General features: G+C 52.7%; 2 protein-coding genes across 14 annotated transcripts in view; both read right to left on the bottom strand.

The window, feature by feature from the left end:
- The window catches only part of LOC309616381 (uncharacterized protein C16orf95 homolog), a 515,949-nt gene extending 509,545 nt beyond the window's left edge, over positions 1–6,404 (bottom strand). For all 6 annotated transcript variants that reach the window (XM_082366941.1, XM_082366942.1, XM_082366943.1 and 3 more), the window contains exons 1-3: positions 6,085–6,404; positions 4,035–4,089; positions 3,139–3,277 (exon numbers count right to left, since the gene is read on the bottom strand). In XM_082366941.1, coding sequence (XP_082223067.1) covers positions 3,139–3,277 — 139 coding nt within the window. In that variant the 5' untranslated portion in view covers positions 4,035–4,089; positions 6,085–6,404. The remainder of the gene's footprint in view (positions 1–3,138; positions 3,278–4,034; positions 4,090–6,084) is intronic.
- Positions 6,405–11,532: 5,128 nt separating this feature from the next.
- Positions 11,533–16,104, bottom strand: part of FBXO31 (F-box protein 31) — a 44,775-nt gene continuing 40,203 nt past the window's right edge. For 3 of the 8 annotated variants that reach the window (XM_082366869.1, XM_082366870.1, XM_082366872.1), the window contains one exon: positions 15,308–15,678. In XM_082366869.1, the coding sequence (XP_082222995.1) occupies positions 15,456–15,678 (223 nt within the window). In that variant the 3' untranslated portion in view covers positions 15,308–15,455. Of the gene's footprint in view, positions 11,802–13,513; positions 15,679–16,104 lie in introns of those variants that run through there. The other 5 variants (XR_014237440.1, XR_014237437.1, XR_014237438.1 and 2 more) reach the window with 5 other exon arrangements.

The following is a 16,104-nucleotide window of genomic DNA, read 5'->3' as shown; positions in this document are numbered from 1 at the left end:
ACTTACTCTGCCCAACTTTCAAATGATACAATGACCAACAGGAGGGACTGAGGCTATCACCTCTGCCTAGAACAATATGACTTAGTCATCTTGATACACTGACCCCTTTGAGAGTCTATTAAAAAACAAGAAACGAGAGATTCCACATTCTACAATCACTACAGAGTCTACTGATATTAAAAGGGCAATAAGGAAATATTATGAACAACATTATGCCAATAAATTCAACAACACTGATATAATGGACAAAGTCCTTGAAAGGTATAAACTACTAAAGCTCACTCATGAAGAAATAGATAAAATTAAATAGCTCTGTATCTATGAAAGAAATTACATTTGTAGTTGAAAACCTTCCCACAAAGGAAGCTACAGGCCCACATGGCTTCACCAGCAAATTCTACCAAACACTCAATGAAGAAATAATACCAATTCTACACAAAGTCTTCCTGAAAATGAAAGAATACTTCCCAACTGATTCTACGATGCCAGGATTAATACATCATAATTAAATGTGTTTGAAAGGTTGGTTTAACTTTTGAAAACCAATCAATATAATTCATCACATTAATAAACCATAAAAGAAAAACTATAAAATGATTTCAATAGACACAGGCAAAATCCAACGTTCATTTCTGATAAAAGCTCTCAGCAAACTAGCAATAGAAGGGAACTTCCTCAGCCTGATAAAGGGCATCCAAACTTACAGCTAACATCATACTTAATGGTGAAAACTCAAACGTATCCTCTAAGATCAGGGGAAAAAAAGGATGTCTGACTTCCCCACTCCACTTCAATAGTTTACTAGAAGTTCTATCCGTGTATCAGACAAGAAAAATAAATAAAAGGCACACAGATTGGAAAGGAAGAAATAAAACCATCTCAATCTGGAGATAACATAATCATCCATGCAGAAATTCTGATGGAATCTACAAAAACAGCTACCAGAATGAGTTTAACAATACTGTGGGACACAAGATCAAAATATAAAAATAAATGGTATTTCTAAATATTAGCAATGAGCAAACATAAACTGACTTTTAAGAACAATGTCTTCAAAAATATGAAATACTTATAAATAAAACTGACAAAAGATGTGCAAGACCTGTACACTGAGAACTGCAGAATACTGCTGAGAAATAGTAAAGAAACCTAAATAAATATAGAAATTACCATGTTCATGGATCAGAAGACTCAATATGGCTAAGAAGACAATTTCTTCAAATTGATCTACACACAATCCCAATCAAAATCCCAGTAGGACATTTTTGTAAAAAATTGACAAACTGATTCTAAAATTCACGTGGACATGCCAAGAGCATACAATAACCAACTTTGAAAAAGAAAAACAATGTTGGAGAGCTAACACTACCTGATTTCCAGACTTTTTATAATTATAAAGCCACAGTAATCCAGTTAGTGTAGTACTGGTACAAGGATAGACAATCAGGTCAGCGAACAGAATACCGCAACAGAAATAGACCCACGTGTATATGGACAATTGGTTTTTGACAAAGGTGTAAAGGCAAGTCAGTGGAGAAAGGATGAGCTTTATAATATGTGGTATTAGAACAACTGGACATCCATGTGCAAAAAATAAACTTCAGTCCATACCTCATGCCATATACAAAAACTGACTTAAAACGGACCACAGACCTAAATATAAACAGTAAACTATAAAAATTCCAGAAGAAAACATAGAAGAAACCTTTCTGACCTTGGGTTGGCAAAGGTTTCTTAGAAATGCATAGAAAGCATGATCCATTGTTGTGCTGGGGACAGGCACGCCTAACAAGATCCAGAAAAGATTAAATTGATAAACTGGACTTCATCAAAATTTAAAACTTCTGCCCTTTGAAAGATAGTGATAAGAGAATTAAAAGACAAGCCAAAGACGTGGAAAAAACACTTGCAAATTAAATATCTGGTAAAGAACCTGTATTCAGATATATAAAAAACTCTCAAAACTCACTAATCTAAAAAAAGCAACCCAATTTTTTTTAAGGGGCAAAAAAGACACAAATCAAGTAAGATAGGCAGATGGCAAAAATATATGACGAGATGCTCAACATCATTAGTCATTGTGGAAATACAAGTTAAAACCTCAATGAGAGGGAATTCCCTGGTGGTCCAGTGGTTGGGACTCCGCATTTTCACTGCCAAGGATATGGGTTCAATCCCTGCTTGGGGAACTGAGACCCCGCAAGCTGTGCGGCCAAAAAAAAAAAAAAAACACACAATGAGATACACACCTATTAAGATGGCCAAAATTTAAAAGACTGACCAAACCAAGTGTCAGTGAAGATGTGAAGGAACTGGAACTTTATACATTGTTGGAGAGATTGTGAAATGGTACAACCACTTTGGAAAACAGTTGACAGTTTCTTAAAAAGTTAAACAGATACCTACCATATGATGCAGCAACGCCTTTCCTAGGTACTTGCCCAAGAAAAATGAAGGCATGTTCACACAAAGACGTGTACACAAATGTTCACAGCAGCTTTATTTGTTGGACAGAATAGAAAAAGCTGGAAATGATCCACACATCCTTCACTGGATGAATGGATAAACTGTGGTCTATCTGTATAACGATACGCTACTCAGCAGTAAAAAGGAATGAACTATCAATGCACACAACCACGTGGATGAATCTGAAAAATGATCATGCTGAGTAAAAGAAGCCAGACAAAAAGAGTACATACTAGATGATTCCATTTATATAGTGTGAGTTGGTGGACAGTGGTGAGCATAGTTGCCTTCCATTTATATAACATTCAAGGAAATGCAAATGAATCTATAGTGACAGAAACAGATCCACAGTCGCCTGAGGACCGCAGGACAGAGGGGGTTGAGTGGAATTTCAAAGGGCACAAGGAAACCTTTTAGGGTTGCGTACATGTACCGCACTACTCCATTTTATACAAGGGACTTGAGCACCCTGGATTTTGATATCCACAGGGGTCCTGGAACCAATCCCCTTTGAATACCTAGAGATGACTGTACATTGTCACAATTGTAGTGGTGGTTTCACGGGTGTGTGCATATGTCAAGATTTATCAAACACTACATTTTACATATGTGCCGTTTATCATATGCCAATCGTATCTCCATAAGTCTGAACCCCTGATTCAAGTCACCTACCTGCTTTCGGGGTCAAGGACAGAGGGACCCAGTAAGGCAGCACTGCCTCAGCCCTGCGCACCGGCAGGCGACCCCCAAATTTGGCCTGGCACTCACAGCAGATGGGCTCTCGGTGAACAGAGCTGGGGGCAGGGCACATCTGAACCAGAGGCAGAAAAAAGAGAATCAAATGTGATGCTGCATTAGTGATGTGAATCAAGGTACTCTCTGAAATAGTAAATCCATGCTCAGAGGGAGCAAGATTAAGACAGGGCATCCAGGGGCAGGTGCAGGGACAGGAGCCTCAGCTCCCGAAGCTCACAAAGAGGCAGGCTGTCTCGGCCTGCCCTGAGGCCCTCCAAAGTCACTTAGAGGGGGACCACCAGAGCCTGCAGACCAGGTATGCTGGGATGTGCGACCACTTACAGCCACATTACCATGAGCAAGTCTTGGATTTCCCCCCTAAAAATGGGGAAGTACAACCAACTCTAGCAGGGGTTGGGGAGAATGATTGCTCTTTTTGTGACAATCCATGTCAATCTGCATACAGCGCTTTATGTTTGCAAAGGCTTCCACAACCATCCCATGTGATCCCACCACACCCACAGGCAGGCGGAGAGGAAAAGTCATCCTCTCCAGGGGCAGATGGAGCTGATGCCCAGAGCAGACACTTTAAGGGGCAACACTTGTTCTCCCAGGCCTCCTGAATCCCTGTCATGAAAAACTGAGGGGTGGGGGAGGCAGTGGGTGACCCTACATAGAGATTTGGGGGCTTGCATGGTCCCTGAAACCACGGACTGCCCTGTCTGACACACCCTCTCGTGAGATGCTACTTCTGGACCCACATTCTCTGCTCTCCCCACCCCACAGAGGCGTGTCAGGGTTGGGGCAAAGTAGTTGAGATTTGCTTTCCTTACCGAATGATCTATGGGACACACTTCTTCCCCAAAAGTTTGAAATGTGCTTCTTTCCCTAGAAAAGAACAGGAAGGCTTAGAAAGTTCTGGGCTTCGTGTAAATTGGGAGCAGGAGTACTCGGGTGAGGGCCTGGGCCAGCTTGGCTCATACCATTAAACCCCAAGAGTGGAAGGGGTTTTCATTCTGAGCCTAAGAGGGGGCAGAGGGTGACAATAGAAGCAGGTATGTGCACACTCACATGCTAAGGTCTGGGGGTTCCCAGATGTCAAGCTATTGTGGAATCCTGCATCCCCAAACCTACGTGCTTCAGGCACACTATAGCTAAACCCGTGCTAGGCCCTTTGGGAGAGACAGCAACATTCCAACCTGGTGAGAATTTTCCAAGACGTGGAGCTGCCAACCACAACATATATGAGGCTTTAACAGACACCCTGAGCATACTTGGAATTCTGAAGGAAAATATCATCAAAGCTCTACATCTAATGAAATTCCTTGCAGTATAAAAACCTGGGTGCTTTGTCTCTGGGATGACAAAGCATTTGGGGTTGCATAGCCTCTGTTACTCTTCCCATTCTCCCCAAAACAAGTTGCTAGAATGTTGGCCACTGTATGGAGAGTGTCCAGTGGGCATAAAACCAACACAAAGACCAGCTTCCCTGAGAGCGATGTGTAACGTGGAAATGGTAAAAGTGATACCATCATAATAATCACTATCATTGCTATCCCATTACAGCAATCGCTTCAGGTCACTGAGCTCAACTCCCCCGGCTGATCCTCGACAACACAGGATGTGGGACGCTGCGCTGCACAGCACCCAAGCCCCCAACGCTCATGACAGCACTGCTGTTTCCTTGCGGGGGGGCCACAACCCCAGCCAAGAAGGTGAAGCCGGCTCGTTTCAGAGGCTGGCTCAGAATGGTATTATAACCCAAGTCAACCCAATGAAACCCATTCTGGGACTTTGTGTTAAAATTACTGGGAGAGGGAATGTCCTTTTCTGTTGAGGCTGTAAGCCTCCAGAGGTCTTGGTCATTTTGCCTCCAGGAGGGGAAGAAAGCAAAGCCGAAGGTGGAGACAAACAGTCCTTGACCACCATCCTTGAGCATCTGGGTACATCCATTCCTGACGACTTACTCCTGACATCCTCAGGTGAAACAACGAATTGCCCTTTTGGGCTTACATGATGTAGGTATGGTATCTGTCCTGCCTACCTGGTACAAGCTTCTATGGGACAGGGTGATTTGGGGGTCCTGGGGCTTCCCTCAGGTGACTCGGGGTCCGGCTTCCCCAGTTGACTCGGGGTCCGGGTTCGCTCAGGTGACTCGGGGTCCGGCTTCCCCAGGGGACTCGGGGTCCGGCTTCCCCAGGTGACTCGGGGTCCGGGTTCCCTCAGGTGACTCGGGGTCCGGCTTCCCCAGGTGACTCGGGGTCCGGGTTCCCTCAGCTGACTCGGGGTCCGGCTTCCCTCAGGTGACTCGGGGTCCGGCTTCCCTCAGGTGACTCGGGGTCCGGCTTCCCTCAGGTGACTCGGGGTCCGGCTTCCCCAGGGGACTCGGGGTCCGGGTTCCCTCAAGTGACTCGGGGTCCGGGTTCCCTCAGGTGACTCGGGGTCCGGCTTCCCCAGGGGACTCGGGGTCCGGGTTCCCTCAGGTGACTCGGGGTCCGGCTTCCCCAGGTGACTCGGGGTCCGGCTTCCCTCAGGTGACTCGGGGTCCGGCTTCCCTCAGGTGACTCGGGGTCCGGCCTCCCCAGCTGACTCGGGGTCCGGCTTCCCCAGGGGACTCCGGGTCCGGGTTCCCTCAAGTGACTCGGGGTCCGGGTTCCCTCAGGTGACTCGGGGTCCGGCTTCCCCAGGGGACTCGGGGTCCGGGTTCCCTCAAGTGACTCGGGGTCCGGCTTCCCCAGGTGACTCGGGGTCCGGGTTCCCTCAGGTGACTCGGGGTCCGGCTTCCCCAGGTGACTCGGGGTCCGGGTTCCCTCAGGTGACTCGGGTGCCGGGCCCCCAGGTGTGGCGTGGTGGCCCAAAGTTTAGGACTGAGGGGGCACTTGCCTGTCATGACGCGCTCGGGATGAGTGCGCGCTGACAGACCGAATGGACACCCGAGGGCTCCCGGAAGTGCCCGCCGCGACTCTAAGTCGTGGTGAGGCGGGTGACGAAGCTCATGACGACGGCGGTGACGAAAGCGGGGACTGGCCCACGCGTGTCACTCCTCCCACAGACCGTCCACCTCACTGCGCCCGGCCCCTCCCGGGGGCCTCTTCCGACCCCCCAAGGCCCCTCCTCTTCCGCCTCCCCGCCCCAGAGGCCAGGCTCTTCCGGCGACGGCCCTCTGCGCACGCCGCTGACTGGCCCTCTTTCAGCCAATCAGACGCTGCCTTCTAGGCACTTACCTGGCAGCTGATTGGGCCCTGGCGCCACGAGACTCGGGGTTGGCGGGGTTGGCGGGGTGGGGTGGGGTGGGGCGGGGCGGGGCGGGGCGGGGCCCGGGGACGGAGCGGAGTTTGGGTCGGGCGCGGGTGGCCGCGTTTCGGTTGTGGCCCCTGCCTGGCCTGGATGGGCGTCGGCCCCGGAAGACCCACCCCCCCACTCCCGGGAATGCCCACTCAACCATTTCCGATGGACGGGCCTGCGGGGCCGCGGGGCGCACCAGCCGGGGTCTCTGTCCCCTGGAAGGAGAGAAAGAGGTGGGACCCGCCCCCCGAGGCCGCAGGGGCGCGGTGCCGGCCCAGGGCCGATTCCGCGTACCGGGGAGCATCTCGGTAGGCGTGTGTCCCACGCAGGACCCGGGACGTACTTGTAGTTGAAGTCGTTTTTCTGACGTTCAGATTTAACCGGGCGCCCCGCATGTCACTGGCTGAATCGGGCTCAAATTGTGACTTTAGAGAATGTGTGTTTCTTAAGCAACCTGGGGGTTCGAAGGCCGTGGAATTCAAAACAACTGACATCCAGAGATGCCGTGTCGTTTTGAACGCTCTGCCCGTTTCTCTGCCCGTTGGTCTCTCCTTCCTCCGCCTCGCAACGTGTGCGCTCTGGGCAGTTTCCGAAATGAAGACACGATGATTGTCTTCACATTTTAGTAAAATTGAATGTTTTCTGCCTCTCTGTGATCTTTATCACAAGATCAGATTTGTATTTCTTGGAAGCATGGGAGTTCCCTGCTGACCTAGTGGTTAGGATTCCGAGCTTTCAATGCCTTGGCCCGGCTTCAGTCCCTGATCGGGGAACTGAGATCCTGCAAGCCACACGGTGGGGCACAAAAAAAAAAAAAAAAAAAAGTATTTTTTGGAAACAGACTTCTTAGTGTTTGTTTTGCTTTTTTTTGGGGGGGGGGGGCACATCTCCGCGTGCTGTGTTCTAGCCATGGACAAACAGGAGTTCCCAGGCACTGCTCAGGATTCTTGGCTCCTTTATTAAACTGATAAGTTCATGACGTGTAAACAGGTCTGAGCTTCCAGCCAGTACCCCCACGCAGGCTCTCCGGGCAGCACCCCACCATATTAGCTGATAATTATTTCAGACACCACCACCCCCCCACCGCATGTGTGTCTATAAATAATGTCACTACTAGTCTCTTAATAGCTAATGACAAAATTATCCAGGAATCTCACCATTAGCCTAGCATTTTATTTATGGCTGTCTTGTCTCTGCCAGCCTTGGAGGGCCCTTGGCTTCCTTGCACTCTCCATTCTCCTCCTGAGCCCACTGGAACATCGTGGTAGCATAGAAGACAGGTTTGTGCCCCCCTAGAAACTCTGGCCCTCACCCCTGGGACTTGCCATCTCATGTCAAGAGTGACTCATCACCGTCCCCATCCCCACCAAAAATAGTTAAAAGGACTGACAGTACCAAGGATGTGGCAGCTGGAACCCTCATACATTGCTCACAAAATGGATACAACCAGACAGGCAAACTGTTGGGCAGTATTAACAAAGCCTAAACGTGTGACTACCCTATGGCCAAGCAGTTCCCCCCACCCGGGTATACACCAAGAGAGTGAGAGCTTATGTCCACTAGAGGACACAGACAAAAACACACACAGTGCTGGCTCGGCCAGCAGCTGGACAGCCACTTCCCACTCTTTGACATGCGTCCGTATCTGTGTCTCTGAGAATGTTTCTAAAAAAGTGCATATTACTGGTAACCCAGAAAAGAACCAAAAAGTTGTGCTTTTGTTTTGAGGTTGGCTTGTTATTTCAGGATAGCCTTGCCTCACTGACCTGTGACAGGCATAGGAGTTCGACAAACCTAAATCCTACGGATTAAGTGAAATCATGATTTTCAAATAAAATCTAAATAGGAACTGTAATTCTTAAGTTCTCATGTCTCATGACTTTTTGGGTCTCTCTGATGTTGAGCACTCAAGTCCCTTCCCAGCCCAAGCCGCACAGCGTTTTTGGTCAAGATCACACCAGGTGCCACTGTCGCCGCAGCCCTGGACACAGGACTCACTTTTTACCTGGATGGGGGCCCTGCATGATGTGACAGGTTCCCACCGGTGGACAGCATGATGTCAACTCTGCTGCCCCAAACCTTACCCTTTCCTCGTGGGACCATAGGCTTCATCGTCACCCTCACTGACCAAGACACCTAGACTTCTCTCTTCGGTGGCTGTGACATCAGCGTCTCGGCTTCCCTTCCCTTCTTCACTGCGAGCTCCTGCAATCTGCTGGGGGACACAGGACCACTGCCATCCTCCTCCTCACTGTTGTCAGAGCACTATGAAACGGCACAGCCAAGCCAGGCTACCAGGCTAGGAGAGTCTGTTCGTTTTCAAGTGCCTCTGTCACTGTCTCACCCCCACCTCCGAGGTACCAAGGGCCCCGTCCTAGTGCCTTCCCCGAGATCACTGAAGCGTCCTCTAGGAGAAGCCTCGGCACCATGTTCCCTGCACCCATAGCGCCCCATGGGAGCTTGCCTTCCAATAGAACTGTGGAACGCTGGGAACAGGAGAGACATTCCATAGCAGTGGGGCCATCCACCTGGGCTCACACACGCACACAGACCCACACAAATGCATACAGTACATATAAACTATATCTGTGGCATTAAATTGTCATGGGGAGTATTAGGGGAAAAATTGTCTAAAAAGGCTCCTTGGAGGGAGATGATAATGAATAAAAGGCTGAGAAACTGCTGATGAAAGAAACCAAACTAAAAAAGCTACATACTATGCAATTCAGTTTGACATTCTAAAAAAGGCAAAACTAGAGATACAGAACAGATGAGTGGTTTCGGAGCAGGGCGCTGGCTATGAAGGGGCAGCACCAGGGATTTTGAGGAAGATGGAACATTCTGTATCTCGACTGTGGTGCCTGTTCACAGCTCTATGTGTTGGTCAACTTAAAGAAATATACTTACACTAAAAACTGACATAATTTATATCTCAAAAAACCTAACCGTGAAATAAAAAAGGACAGTTCAGTGATTCCCACTACAGTGCCAAGAACAGCTATGTGTTTAAAATCATGTTCCTTGAGGTATTTTCTCTGGAATCCTCTTCCCAAAAGATTTTGGAAAAGGAGATATTTGTGCAACATCAGAATCCTTTGGGGGGTTTGCAAAACTAGACTGCTCAACCCCTCTCCCCAGAGATCACAGTTCAGCATGCCAGGGCTGGGCAGGCATCTTGCTCCTGCTGAGGACCTGGTGGCGCTGAGCTTCACGCCCACCCACCCTTCGGGAAGCCAAGCCACCAGCTTGAGTGGCAGGCAGTGTTGCTGCTGACACAACAGCCGTTGCCCCCTCCTGCCCACCAGGAGACTGGGAAATGTGCCGAGGACGGTGCCGGGACCAGGGAGGAGCCCACGGCTCTGGAGCTTTGCGGACATCCCGTTCCTGGGCCCCTGCTGAGGTTCTGGGAGTGACGTCCTCCTGGGTAGAGAGGGAGATAGGTGAGGACACAGCACCTCGCCCACCGTCTGGGCCCTGCAGGCGAGGTACCACATGACCACCTGCAACAGCTTCCATCTCAGCCTTGACCCCTCATTGCACTAGAGACAGATCATCACCTGATACGGCACCCAAGAGTCAAGGGGAGGCTACCTGAGCCCATTTGGGGGATGTTCTGTTCTGTGACCTGTGCAGGACTGAGACCCTGCCACCTGTTCACTGCTGTGTCCCCAACACTTGGCACCCTGTTTGGGGCATGGAGGTGCAGGTACTTACCCAGTGGTTCTCCACCAGGTGACAGTCCCCAGGGGACTCTGGCCGCATCTGGAGGCGTTTTTGGTTGTCGTGATGGGGGAGGCCAGGGATGCGGCTCAGCCGCTACAGCAAGCGGGGTGGCCCAGCACAGAATCACCTGGCCCCAAACGTGGAGACCTCATGCCTGGTGGAGAAGCCCCACCCGAAGCAAGCAGCCAGGCTTGGGGACTGAGAAGCTCTAGGGGCCTAGGCAGCAGCGGGGCTGGTTTCCCCTAAAAGATCTTGTGTCTAGGGCTCGGCCTAGGCTGAGGATGCGTGTGCGTGCCACAAGAGCAGGACTGTCGGGTGGACCTCAGGTCTGCTTCTCAGGTCCGCCTCTAGGGCCCCTCGTGGGTGTCCTGGGTGACCCGCTGCCTCCTTCCGAGTCTGCTCCCCGAGAAGCACCTGTTCATCCCAGGGCGGGGCAGAGCTGCCAGCCCTCCCTCCCCCAAGTTTCCTGAAACACGGCCTTCCATCACTCATGGATTTTCAAGTCAAAGTGGGGGGAAAGGTCTGAAAACTTTACCCAAGTGGCGTATCTTTCTTTGTTGTTTTCACCTTGCTGGCTGGGGTCACGCAGCATGCAGCGACTCTATGTGCCCACTAGAGGTCGGGCTACAAAGGGACCCGGTCACAGGGACCCCGGACTGGAGGGGAGCACGCTCCCCAGGGCCGCCAATGCGGCCTCCTGCCGCAGGGAAGGGCGAGCACGGTGCCTTCAGGGATGGGGGTGATGCGACGGCCCGGATGGGGGAGGGGACCTAGCCCCAACCCTTCTCAGGGCTCCAGGCCCAGCTGGATGGGAACATGAGGTACTTTTACTTCCTACATAAAATATTTGAATTTTTCACAAGAATATTACTTTTGTAAACAGGTTAATACATAAATGAGCTCCTCAGCTGTACGCCCAGCCGCTGAGCACATCCCCTGCCCTATCTATCCTGCCCTTCTGTTCTCAGAAACAGCAACTTACTTAGACTTCAGACTAAGAAAACCCACTTCGGCCCTGCCCTCAGGGCTGCCTTGCTGGGGAGGGGGACACATGTCCGCTGGGTCAAAGGGAGGGATCCAGGGACCCACGGTTGTCTGGGTTCCCCGGGGGTCACTCACCACTCCGTTCCATAACTGGGAAAATCAAAATTTTGTCAAGATCAAGTGTGAAAAGCGCAGGCCCCTGGGGAGGCCCCCCACCCATGCCCCAGTCCCCTCCCTCGGCCCGCAGCCCCCTCCCACGATCGTCCCCTGCCCACAACCATAGGCCATGTTGCTTAGGGCTCCAGCCTCCATCTGAACCACATCCCAAAAGAAACAAATTACAAAGCACAAAACAAGATTTCAGAAGCTGCTTTATGGAGAAACAACCCCACACGGTTGTCGTGTCCAGGTCACAAGCCGGGGCCCAGGCTCGCAGCAGCTGCTTCCTCGGGTCCCGGCCCTGCCTCAGCCGCACCCGGCAAGCCCGAACGGATGCCTGAGAGCGACCACAACTCCTTCCATCTCAACTGCTGTCTTTCTCACTCAGGGGGTGGGGTTTCAAGATCAAACAGGATGAATGTTTTTTTTCTCCAAGCGGGCTATATGACCTCAAACAACAACCAAAAGTACTGAATTAAGCTAAAAAAAGCAAAATGTTCTGATCCCTTCATATGTTCTGGCTGGTCTCCCGGCGAGCACAGAAAGGACCCAGAAGAGGGGCTGCCTTTCTGTCCGAGCCTCAGGTGTCACTGCTGGTCACCTTGGCCCCATGGATGGCTGGCCTGCAGGCCACCGAGCTGTAAATGACACCGCTCCGTATGGTTCCCATGCACAGCATCAGGCAAACTGATGGCATTGTGGCTTTCTTCTCTCTCTAAATTGTTCTGAGAACATACAAATTACACTTCAGATCTTCTCCCAAAAGTAAAGACAGAGCAGTTAGCCTACGTTAACACTGGGATGGACCATGAATTGGGTCATCTTATCCTCAAGGCAGGTGAGGTTTATATGAGAACATTCCCGTAGGCATTCTTGAAAGTATCCAAAAGGACACGGCTACTGAGTCACAGTCAGGTGCTCCAAGTCTACACTCAAGACACCGTGGTCACAAGGAACTTAGGAAATTCCCCGAATGACAAAGGGCTGAGCAGGTTTCTGATCCTCTTCAGCTCAGCTCACAAGCACTGAAGTGACCTCACAGCAGCAGCTGTGCAACCTGGGCAACCCGCAAACTGCAACCAGCCCTGAAGGTGTCGGGCAGAGAGGGCAGCTGGCTAAGGGAGGGGTCTGGCCATCTGGAAACAACTCAGCAAGAAAGTCTGGCAGGACAACCGCACCCCTGCGCTTGTTCTGCCGGAAGCAGGAATGCAGCTAGTTAGACCGCTGTGCACTCCCCCGCCCTCCGCATTGGCCAGGGACGCAGGCACCTGGCACTGAGCAGCCTGGTGTCGGGGCAGGAGGGGGCAAGGGGCGGAGCAGGGCAGCTGTGGCCATGAGCACCAGCCACAGTGAGCTGGACTGTATTGGAGCAGGGGCCAGGCCCACGTCCCACGGCCCAAAAGTAAGGTCATTTCCCACAGTCTCACACCAAAAAACGCTCAGCCCCAACAGGGAAAATCGCCAGTGACCCGTGTTTGAAATCTCCAATCACATCATTTCCGATTGACTAGCGGAGCGTGAAGCCCGCTCAGGTACGCAGAGGTGCACCTGAGCTTCCTTCCCCAACTTCACGACAGCAAAGTGGCAGTGAAGGCGGTGCCAACCATGGGAAACATCCAAAGACCCTCCGAGATCCACCCACCACCCCCAGCTCAAGTCCCACGTGAACGCTGCCAGCCCCTAACCTGGGTCGAGTGCACCACTGGAACCTGCTTTTTCAAAAGCCCGATTGCCTTTAGGCCTCGGACAACGACATCAGCCTTTTTGAATCCTCGCCTACAAGTTAACTGGTTGGAAGTTCCCCTGCTGAGCTGGCTGACCGTCTGCCAGGAAGGGGAGCGGCCAGTGCCGGGTTTGAGCACAGAACCGCCGCTGTCCCTACACCTCACCTACTGACATCAAGAGCTGGCTGAGCACGGGTCAGACTGGGAGACCTCTGCACGACCGGCTGTGCGGATGGCAAGCCCTCACCCTTCGTTGCCGCTGACCTGCCTGGCGTCACCCAGGCCACTGCCAGCTAGACAGACCCCACCCACAGGCCCGGGGGCCCCGCCTGACACCAGAGACAGAGGCCAACGTGAACACAGCCAAGAGAGCAGGGTTATTTTAGTCACTGTTAGTGGAAACCATGCGTAGGCCAGACACTAGAGGCAGAACAGCATTTAGTTTGAGACTGGTTTTTAATCAGAAGTGCTCATCTTCGATCTGTGTGCGCTTTACAACGCTGGGGGCCTCAGACGGAGACGGTCCCTTAGCTCTGGGTAAAATACGCATTTTCTTGATTTTATTTAAACAATGATGAAACCTAGAGAAAAACAGCCTAGCCCAGCTGTCCTCCGTTTTCACGGTCCTCAAGGCTTTGTGGCCAGTTGTCACCGTTGGGGACGGCCACGCTTGGCACGAGAGAAGAACAGCCGCGTTGTGAGAGGGAGGGAGGAGCCTCAAGCTCTAAGGCTCAGTCCTTCGAGAGACGCAGGAGCTGGGACCACGTCCCCACCCAACCCCGGGTCCTGCTGGAAGGGTCTGGGAGGCGGGCCTCCGTGCCTCGGACGAGACGGCCGACAGCGCCCGGCGTGCCCAGGGCAGCCCCACGGAGCCTCCGGGGAGGCCCAGTCTGCGTGTCAAGGCCATGCCCAGAGCTTGCTGCTTCTGTGATTCTGGGAGCAAAGGAAGGCCAGAGTCGCCAAATGTGCTGAAGCGGGGGTGGTGGGGGGTTGTTATTTTAGAAAAGGGCCGGTCAGGGAGAACGCTATCACGAGACACAGGCCACGTTTCATGGGACACCTCAGGTTGGTCTCTACATGAAGGCACCACAAAGCTGCCCCTTCCCTGGGGCCCCCGCCCCCAGTGTGAGGGCTCAGCGGGGTCCAGCCGACAAGGACGAGCAACTGGGAAGGAAGAGAGTCCGTGCACCCCGGGAAGCCACACGCCCTGGTAAGCAGTGCAGCCTGGAGGGAGGGCTGAACAGAACTCCAGCAGGTCTGTGCACGGGCACATGGGGCCCCGCTCTTCAGGAGACAGCAAGATCAGCGCTCACAGGGGTCCCCAAATGCAGGGGTCAACATGACACAGGGGCAATGCCAGCAGAAGGGTCAGCGCCAAGGGTCTGCATGCTGGAGGCTCCCCGAGGGTCCTGGTCTCCAAAGTGCGTTCCCTACGTGCAGCGTCCAGAAAGCCCCCCCACCTCCCCACAAAGGGACGTCACGCTCACCTGGCACAACCCCTTCTGCTGCTCCGCCCCTCTCAAGAGCGGCACCTGTGTAAACCAAGCAGGAGGAACAGACGCAGGTCATCTCAGAGGGTGCCCTGTCCTGGTTCTGAGACCAGCGGCTGCAGCTCAGGGTCTGACACCAGTGAGTGCGGGGCAGGGGCAGGGCGTGAACTAAGTGAATGCCTGTCTGAAGTGCTGCAGTGAAGGTCTAGGTTCTAAAGCCTGAGAGAGGCCGGGCAGGCACACGGCACCGCAAGGATCGGGGTCGGGTGGTGCTCGCAGGGCCTCCGAGCTGCTGGAAGGCCTGCGGTGGCGTTCCCTAGTGACCCGTATCATTGGCCCCATTTCACTGATTTGGAAACTGAGATCAGGGTGAAATGCCTTTGTCCAAAATCCAAGCAAGTCGGTAGAGAAGTGGGTCCCAAGCCCGACTCCCTGGAGCTCATATTCCACACACAGTGCCCCCCCCCGCCCAGGCTGCGTCGAAGTCACCAAGGCCCTCTGGCTCACCTCCCTGCAGGGGGACGGTGGAGCCCACACACCTCACCCATGACCCCTTCCACAGGCTGGAGGCAACAGACTCTGTTGCGTTGTGAACCTCCCTGGAGGAGGATTTTGTTTTCCCTAGAAAATGGCCAATTTCTCCAGTTCAGTCATCTACGTGCCCTGCAGCCCGTCCTCTAAGTCGGTTGGTTCTGGTTCTGTTGTTTGTTTCAGACATGCTCAGCTTTCCCCTTGCTCCTGGCAGATATGTGGGCGCCCGCGGAAAGCGTCTGGGGAGGCCGCGCCGAGGCTCCTACAAGGAGGTGGGTGTCCCGGTCAGAGGCCGCGTCTCCTGAGCGCACGCCGCTGCCCTCCCAGCCCGGGCCGCCCGCCGCGGGGGAGCGGGCCCTCAGGAGGCGAGGGACTGGATGTTCTTGAGCATTTCCTCGAAGGCCTGCGGGGACGGGGCGTCCGCATTCCGGAAGGCAGCCTGGACCCTGCTGTACAGGCTGAAGGACTTCAGCTCCAGCCAGATGAACCCAAAGCGATCCTCGTCGAACAGGACGAAGACCCCGGGGGTGCGCTCGGGGCTGGTGAAGCCGTGGCCGGCGATGAGGCCCGTGCCGTAGAAACTGAACAAGGACAAGAGGGAAAGCGCGGGGAGAGGGGATGAGCGGGGCCTCGAAGGCACGTGCTGGCCCAAGCCCATCACCCGCGGTCCTGGACGTTCTGGAACATTCTCCCTTCCACCTCCAGGCCACTTCCACCATCTGCCAGCAGCTCTGCACAGAGGTGGGGCCCTGCGCCTTCGGGGAGGCCGGCATTCACCCCACACAGTTGGGCTCACCCTGCCGACCACTGCTCTCTCTCTACCAGCTCACCCAACGAAAGGACGAGGGTCCCAGGCAGCCCCACCTCGTATCTCTATCCAAAAGTACATGTCTTTATGATGCAGACCCAGGTAACAGAAATCTCAATCCCTGGGACAGTTAGGTCCACGTATGAACAACTCAAATGTAATCAATAATGATTTATCGGCATGCAACTGACATTAATCA

This window comes from Balaenoptera borealis, assembly GCF_965194805.1.
Source record: "Balaenoptera borealis genome assembly, chromosome: 19".
Classification (NCBI taxonomy): Eukaryota; Metazoa; Chordata; class Mammalia; order Artiodactyla; family Balaenopteridae; genus Balaenoptera; species Balaenoptera borealis.
This window is presented reverse-complemented; position numbering and strand designations above follow the sequence as displayed.